Below are 8,009 nucleotides of genomic sequence, written 5' to 3'. Positions count from 1 at the left end.
CTGGCCACAGCCGCCAACTGGTCTTCCAGTGTCAGCCGTGGATCCAGGAGGACCCCCAAGTTGCGTACCCTCTCCGAGGGGGCCAAAGTTTCGCCCCCTATAGTCAGCGATGGAGTCAGCTGACCATACCTGGGAGCCGGCAACCACAGCCACTCAGTCTTGGAAGGGTTGAGCCTGAGTCTGTTTCTCCCCATCCAGATCCGTACGGCCTCCAGGAGAACTACTTGTAGTATGATTATTAATCAATGTTCTTATGGTGATGTTTTAGAGCAGGGATGTGAAACTGCCTGCCTGCGGGCCGGACGCATCATCAGGAAACCGCGCCCACCCCATTGCCGGCAATGGGGAAAAAAGTTCCAATAAGTCGCATGACGTCATGTGACGTCGTGAGTTTGACATGTCTGTTTTAGAGGTACAAATAAATAGTATTACTTACAGGGGTAATGCATCCATCCCTGATAAAATGGATTTATTACTCTTAATTTATTAAATTTGTACCCATACAAATTTACAATCTTTCTATGAGGCTATCAATAAAAGGCAAATTAATAATGAAACTATAAAGAAATTCATTAAATTATTTCAATAAATAAGAAGATGAAATAAAACCAGTTATATTTAAATGGACTGTACGAACTGAGGATTCCAGCCATTTCCAGCTGCTTGGTGATTCTGTGTGGTATGGCTTAATTCAGTTTTACCTAGTGAAATGCCAAAATTGCTTTTTGATATAAAAAGTACAATGTTTTATGTTTAAAAAAACGGAAATGAAGTATTTGGTTTTTTTGGACATGGAATAAGGAAGTATTTTCTTAATGCTTGAGTGCTTAATATATCTTCCATTGATAGATAGATCAGCTTACAAGCACCATCTCAGATTAATATGAAACTAAATACTTTATGGTTGTAATATGTTGTTCAATTTGGGGGGATTTTCTTCTTTTTCCCATTTTTGAGTTTTGTATCATATTGCTTGATAAGAATCCTCTTTGACACATTTGTTCGTGCCATCTTGATTAGTTCCAATTAACATATTATCCATCCAAGTATGGATTTTAATCTTTATTTTTCAACAAAAACAGCATACAGTAGATGCCAAAAACTCAGCAAGGCCATGGCAGTTAAAGTTTATAGCAGTGGTTCTCAACCTTTTTAATGCCGCGACCCCAACCGGTCGTAAGTCGAGGACTAAACCGGTCGTAAGTCGAGGACTAAACAGGTCATAAGTCAAGGACTACCCAACCGGTCGTAGGTCGAGGACTTTCCCTGCCTGGGAGCGCCGCGCATGCGTGGTTCCGCCCCCTGCACCGGCCGAGGCGTAGCTGGCAAGCGGCAGAGACGGAGCAGGGCGACCACCAGCTGGCCCAGCCCAAGGGAGGTAAGGCACCCGCCGGAAAAGGGGAAAAAAATGGCAGACAAAAAAAAAGGCGGACAAAAAAATGGCGGACAGCCTTGCTTGGCGACCCCCGTGAAATGGTCGATCGACCCCAAATGGGGTCCCGACCCACAGGTTGAGAACCACTGGTTTATAGTATTGAAATGTTATTCTGCCAGAAAAGTGAATGGGAAACATATTTTCAAATGTATATTGAAAGAAATATAGACTCACTTGTCTGTAAATAATGCATGCATAAATGTTCATTACATGGTTTTTATTTATTTATTTATTTTTGCTTGATCATATTGATGCCCTTCAGAAATAACACTATGGAACAAACAGTTCAAAATACCTTTATGGATGGTGCCTTTAGAATAAAGTCTTTCATTGCCTCTTCCATTGCATTACCAGTATAAACTTTATATTTTTAATGAACAAATCACAAATCACTTTGAAATTCTTCCATGTATTCTCTCTGTAAAGTTATATTTTTTGCATCTGTCTTACTGTGATCCACAAATACTAAAAACAACAATAGGAAGTTTTGGGGAACATTAAGAATTCTGTGTTCAAAAAACAAACTATAATAGTATCTTTATTCCTATGAAATAACAAATTCATGATTAAATCATTGATGAAACTAATGATTTAATTTGTAACCTAGGACTTTTGTTGAGTTGCGTAATTTATCTATGTAATACTGATCTATGTCTCTATATTCTGGTATCAGTATTCAATGAAAACATCTATGTCTTCAAACTGGGCGGAATGAAAACATGATTAAAAGATGTAGATTTGTGTTACATTTTGTAAAAATCATTTTTTTAAAAAATGTAGCATTTCCATAACAGTGAGGTTTCTTTAGAATGTTGCACCAGGTTTTGTTTTTTTTTACAAATTATTGGGTATATAATATAAACATAATATATTCAAATGTTTGAGGTACTTAATTTAAAATAGATTTTTTTTACAGTAATGAATTGAACATACCGTAATCTTAAATAGCATGCTATTTGGAAAAATAGTGTATATATTAATGGCAAATGAATATTAGAAGTATTACTGCATTTCTTCCTTAATAGATTTTAAAATATATATTACTACACTATGCTGTATTTGCAATATTATTTGCAAGAATAAAATATCACTACTCAATTGTGGTCGTAGTTCTTGACCAATGACCACTATCGAGCCCAAACTTTATACCGTTAAGTGAGAGAGTTGTTAAGTGAGTTTTGCCCATTTTACAACCTTTCTTGCCACAATAGTTAACTTAGTAACGTGGTTGTTAAGTTAATCTGGCTTCCCCATTGACTTGGCTTGTCAGAAAGGTCACAAAAAGGGATCCCGTGATCCCACGACACTGCAATGTCATAAATATGAGCCACTTGCCAAGCATCTGAATTTTGATCACATGCCCACAGGGATGCTGCAACAGTCATAAGTGCAAACAATGGTTATAAGTCATTTTTTTCAGTGCTGTTGTAACTTTGAACAGTCACTAAACGAAAGGCTACAAGTCAAGGACTATCTGTATTTTGCATTTATCTTAGCTATATTATCAAATACAAAATACATGCATTGACCCATACGTTTTAATAATTTGGACTTTTTATTCATTGGATTGGAATACATTAACATTATGAATTACCTGTTCAAAAATAGCATTACGTATGTGTCAAACTGTATTTCCATTTAATAGTGTTTTGTTAACTGTTTCAACTCCATACTCCCAGTATAAGCAAGTGTTTTAAATGGAAAATAAACATTGGCAATGTGATTTGATTTTAGACAGAAATTTGTGTATATTTATCGTGGTTTTTATTATCGCCTGTTCACCGCCCTGTTCACCGCCCTGAGTCCCGTAAGGGAGATAGGGCGGTATATAAGTTCAATAAATAATAATAAATAATAATTCGTATTTACTAATAAAGTTGAAAGTATCTGTATTACATAATAAGCTTCTACTTCCATCTTGTATTCATCTGTGAATCTTTGTTTCTCTTTGCATTAGTCACTCTCCTTAGGTAAATTGTCCATAAGACCAGGGATTCTATTGGCAAATTATCCAGAAAATGCTATCAGTGCACATTGTGACATTTGTGCCACTGGTGTATTTGCTGTTATTGCAGTAGTCTAATTACCCTGCCAGCAGTCTCTTCTGGCCAGCATTGTTCCCTTTGTTTGTTTTTTTCATGGCACCGCCGTCCTAACTTTGTGTCCGAGCACCTCAAAATAGATCTCCTATTTATTATTGATTCTCTTCCTTCCTTCTTCTTTCTTTTCTCTCTTTTCACTTTCCTTTTTTGACTGGCAGCATCACCCAGACAAACAGAGCACAGATGTGCCAGCAGGAGAAGCAGAGGCATGCATGCAGAGGTTCATCGAAATTGATCAAGCATGGAAAATTCTAGGAAATGAAGAGACAAAAAAAGAGTATGACCTGCAGCGGCGTGGTAGGTTCCTGCCGAGGAGGGCTGTAGTAGCAGCAGCAGCAGCAGCTCTCAGTGGTGGAAAGCGTGGGAGTAGTTTGATGTTGGCTTTTGAAATATGATTTGTTCAACCAAAACCTTTCATTTGCTTCTATCTTGCTTTCATATTTGGATGCATTATTTATATTGATTGCCACATCTGCATTAGGCAGTTAAAAACCTTAAATTACTTTTGACAAAGCGTTAGGTGGTAACTGTTCTAAATGTAACACATGTAGAATTTAGATAATAATGACTTCATTTAGCCATTCTTCATTTGACAGTATTTAAAGCGTTTTCACTAAATGTTCTTAATTACCGGAGTCACGCCCTCTGCCACATTCCACTGCTACATTTTAAATTAGTTTGAGTAATTTATGTCAAAGGTATCCTGCAGCATATGTTTTTTTTTATGAACACTTTGCAGTAATTGACCTGGATCCTTTCTATCACCTTTTACAAATCAAGCACTGTCCTAGGATATATATTTTTTTCATAAGGCACGTATGATCCCAGCTAGCTTTCAGCAAGCAAGTTATAACTACAATTCATTTAACCAGGCAGTTCTAGTATACCTTTTGTATATCTCTTGAAATATAGCATTGTAAAACAGTGACAGGCTGTTGTGAAAAAGAAAGGGGGAAATGTAGGTCAGATCTGTCACACACGGGCTACCATTACATGACGTGATAGGCTGTCTTTCTGTTCTGGCCTCAGGATAGGAGTCCCTCAGCCTTCCATTAGAACCTTCAATAAATGTATACCCACCCTCCATGTTAATGGGGGGAGTCAATAATAGTGTATTGCCTGTGGGGAAAACACTCAGTTGCACTCTGCAGTAACACACTCCAGTCTAGCATTGACGTGTAACTACCACCACTTTTTAGTGTGTCTGATAAAAGCTCACTGTCTCTGCAGCATGTTATTGAATTCCCTTCCATTGTACGTTGGCACACCATCAAACCTTTTTCTCTTGCTGTTTTAACTTCCCTACTGTGAAGGTTGCCACAATTTTATTTGAGAAACAAAGGCTTAGTCAGCGTGGCTGGCAGATACATATAATATTACTGTGTAGACAAGCTTATTTTTGTTCATTAATTATTTGAAAATGTGCAATGGACAAAATAAATTTTGATCTAATCGTATGGCTTAAAGCCTAAGGAAGAATTAGTACTTGTTAGGCAAAAAAAAAAAATATGGAGCTCTGCTTTTCAGAAAAATAGCCTCCCTTTTGTAACAACTGAAATTATTTCATTCAAACGTATTACATAATTACATTTGAAATAAAAATATAATTAAATATTAATAGCTGGCATCATCCTTTCAGGCAGTGTGGAGGATGAAGAGTTTATTATTTATTTAGAAAGGTTTCCTGGACTTATTTTTTTAATATTTAAAACTTAGCCACATTTATTTGATTTGGTTGAACCTGGGCACTGATGTGCATGACTTGTTCTGAGAGGACTGACAGTTTTATGGAAAGAAATTACTTAATAGTAGTCTATGTGCTAGCACTTGCTGCAGTTACTGGAATGGCAACATGTATGCCTAGGACAGGTAGCTTTTTGTTTTAAGCTAAATTTGATGTATTTTAGCTGTTCCCTTCATCGGGATGTTTCTGCCAGTAGAAGCGATTAAACTATCAGAATGGTAGTCAACATTATCTCCAAGCTGGGATTCCTGACTTCCACTTTCTAGCTACCCTGAAAATGTGTAATTAGAAAGTGATCACAGGAACAGAGGTTGGCACTGAATATAGAAGAATAACAAGCCAGTAATTCCAGTTAGGATATAACACAAAACCAATTAGAGCGGCATCTTTATTTAAATTTTGCCACAACCACCAGAAACAATTGGAACACAACTCCTAAGCTTGTTGAACCAAGAAAAACAAATTGGGCAGCATTTATTATCACTTTTTTAATGAATACAGACATTTCTGAAGATTTCTGGCATATGTTAAGTTAGTGAGATTTATTTTATTTTTATTTACTTAATGTACGGCAAAAATGTTAAAAAGCACAGTGACATCAGCCACAGTCAATTCAGTTGATCTAGAGCAGACATGTCAAACTCGCGATGTCACGTGACGCCGCGCAACGTATCAGGGCAGTTTTGCCATTGCCAGGAATGGGGTGGGTGCGGCTTCCGGATGACGCATCTGGCCCACGGGCCGGCAGTTTGACACCCCTGATCTAGAGTAAATGAATATTTATGTTTACAAATATTGAATATAGGTAGTTCTCAATTTACAACTGGTCGCTTAGCAACTATTTGAAATTACGATGAAATCCTTCCCCATGTACTTCTATTCGGCTGCCTTGCCCCAATCACATGATTGCTTTTTAAACACTTAGCAACCAGCTAGCATTTACAGCCAATTGCAGCCTCCCATGGTCACATTACCACAATTTATGTCGTTTTTTTATTGGAAACGTTTACTTCTGGTTTCTGACAAAAAACATCCATTAGAGATAATGGGTTCACTTAATGTCCATGGTGATTTACTTAATGACTGCTGCAAAAATGTAACGACAGGCATGACTTACAACTATGATTCCAGACTCAATTACAGTCGGAAGTTGAGGACTACTTGTACTTAATTGTTTCGCTAAGTACATCTACAGAAGCAGCAAATTAAGCTCCAAGAAAATATTTATAGGGATTCAACTATTTCTTAGAAACTGTTTGATAAAAATATACCAAAAGTCTTCAAACATTTAATTAATAAATGTAATTTTGTTAGAGCTTATAATTCTCTAATTTGCTGCCGCTTTAAGTCAACAGTTTATACACGTTGCCCAATTTTTTTAGATGTGTAACTCTGACTCTTATTCATCTTTTATTAAAATGTTGTTTCATAGATTTGTGAGGCATACATTTTAAATCAAATTATTTCTAGATGTCTCTTCAGTGAAATTTAAAAAGCAAAATTTAAGATTGCATAACTTCTATTAGGTTGCTTGCTTGCACTTTCTTTGTAAATGTAAAATCTAATTGTTTCTGCTCACAAGTGATTCACATGGCCTTTTTACTATACTTATGTTTGCTAACCTCTCTTTCTGAAGTTTTTCATTACTTTTAAAATGGGTTTTCATTTCAGTTTCCCCAATGTACTACCGTTCCACCATTTTTACATTAAGACTGCCTTTTCATACATTTCTAAAGATGGACAAATAGTTCAGATGAGCATTTTAATTACAACGTTGCTGTGATTTAAAGGTGACTTTTTTGAACGCCCATGAAAACAGGCCATGGGGGCAGGAACGTTATGACTGCTACCACTGGTGAATAATGGAGTTTCAATTCGGGAGTAAGTGTGGTATTCCTTTTCTGTGTTTTCTTTGGTTTTGATTTTGTTTGTTGGTTTTTGTTTTGCATTTTTCTTTTTCTCCTATTTGTTGGATTGTTAACGTTGTTAATTGTTTTAATCAAATTTATGATGGGAACTGTCCACTCCTCAGAGTTGTTAATTAGCGGCTTAAAAACCTTGCAAAATAAATAACAAATATCAGTTTCATACGGTGGTTCTTTAAGAACCCTATGGGGAATATAAGCTAAGAATGTAATGCTCAACATTACAAGACAAGATAGAAAGAGATAGGTTTATGGGAATTGAAAGATTATAAATATTACATGTATTCATTGTACTTTCTTGTTTGTCTATTTATTTTCCTAAACTTTATGCATCTTTTTGTTCTAATAAAAATATCTGAAAGCCATCTTTTTAAACCTTCTTATTAACTATTCTGACATCCTGTTAACATCTTCTCCACCTTAGATTTAAGCCAAGTTTCTGTAATAATGGCTTTGAATAATAATCTGATTTTCTGGAGAGATTTTACCCTTTTTATTTTCTCTTTCACTTTCTTCTTCACTATCTTAAATACTGAGAAGTCTTTTTAAGTCACATGTGATTGGGTTGAGAACTTTTTAAATATATAATTACCTACATACATCAGAGTAGCAGAGTAAAGCATGATAGTATCTTTTTAGTAAAGTGGATATATTTTTGAATCAAGGCAGTAACATTTACAGCTCATAAAAAAATACTAGGAACTATTTAGGATTATATCTAGGATAATCTCAGTTTTTTTATTTCATAGCTAATTTTTCTACGGCATGATCACTTAAGATATTGAAATCATAAGCAGAGCATA

At 35.9% G+C, this 8,009-nt stretch overlaps 1 protein-coding gene across 1 annotated transcript in view; it reads left to right on the top strand.

Annotated features, from left to right (window-relative positions):
* The window catches only part of DNAJC24 (DnaJ heat shock protein family (Hsp40) member C24), a 40,819-nt gene that overhangs the window by 23,718 nt on the left and 9,092 nt on the right, over positions 1–8,009 (top strand). The window contains exon 3 of the mRNA XM_015822931.1: positions 3,696–3,834. Within this exon, the coding sequence (XP_015678417.1) occupies positions 3,696–3,834 (139 nt within the window). The remainder of the gene's footprint in view (positions 1–3,695; positions 3,835–8,009) is intronic.

This window comes from Protobothrops mucrosquamatus, unplaced genomic scaffold (assembly GCF_001527695.2).
Source record: "Protobothrops mucrosquamatus isolate PMUCROS unplaced genomic scaffold, P.Mucros_1.0 scaffold1727, whole genome shotgun sequence".
NCBI lineage: Eukaryota > Metazoa > Chordata > Lepidosauria > Squamata > Viperidae > Protobothrops > Protobothrops mucrosquamatus.
This window is presented reverse-complemented; position numbering and strand designations above follow the sequence as displayed.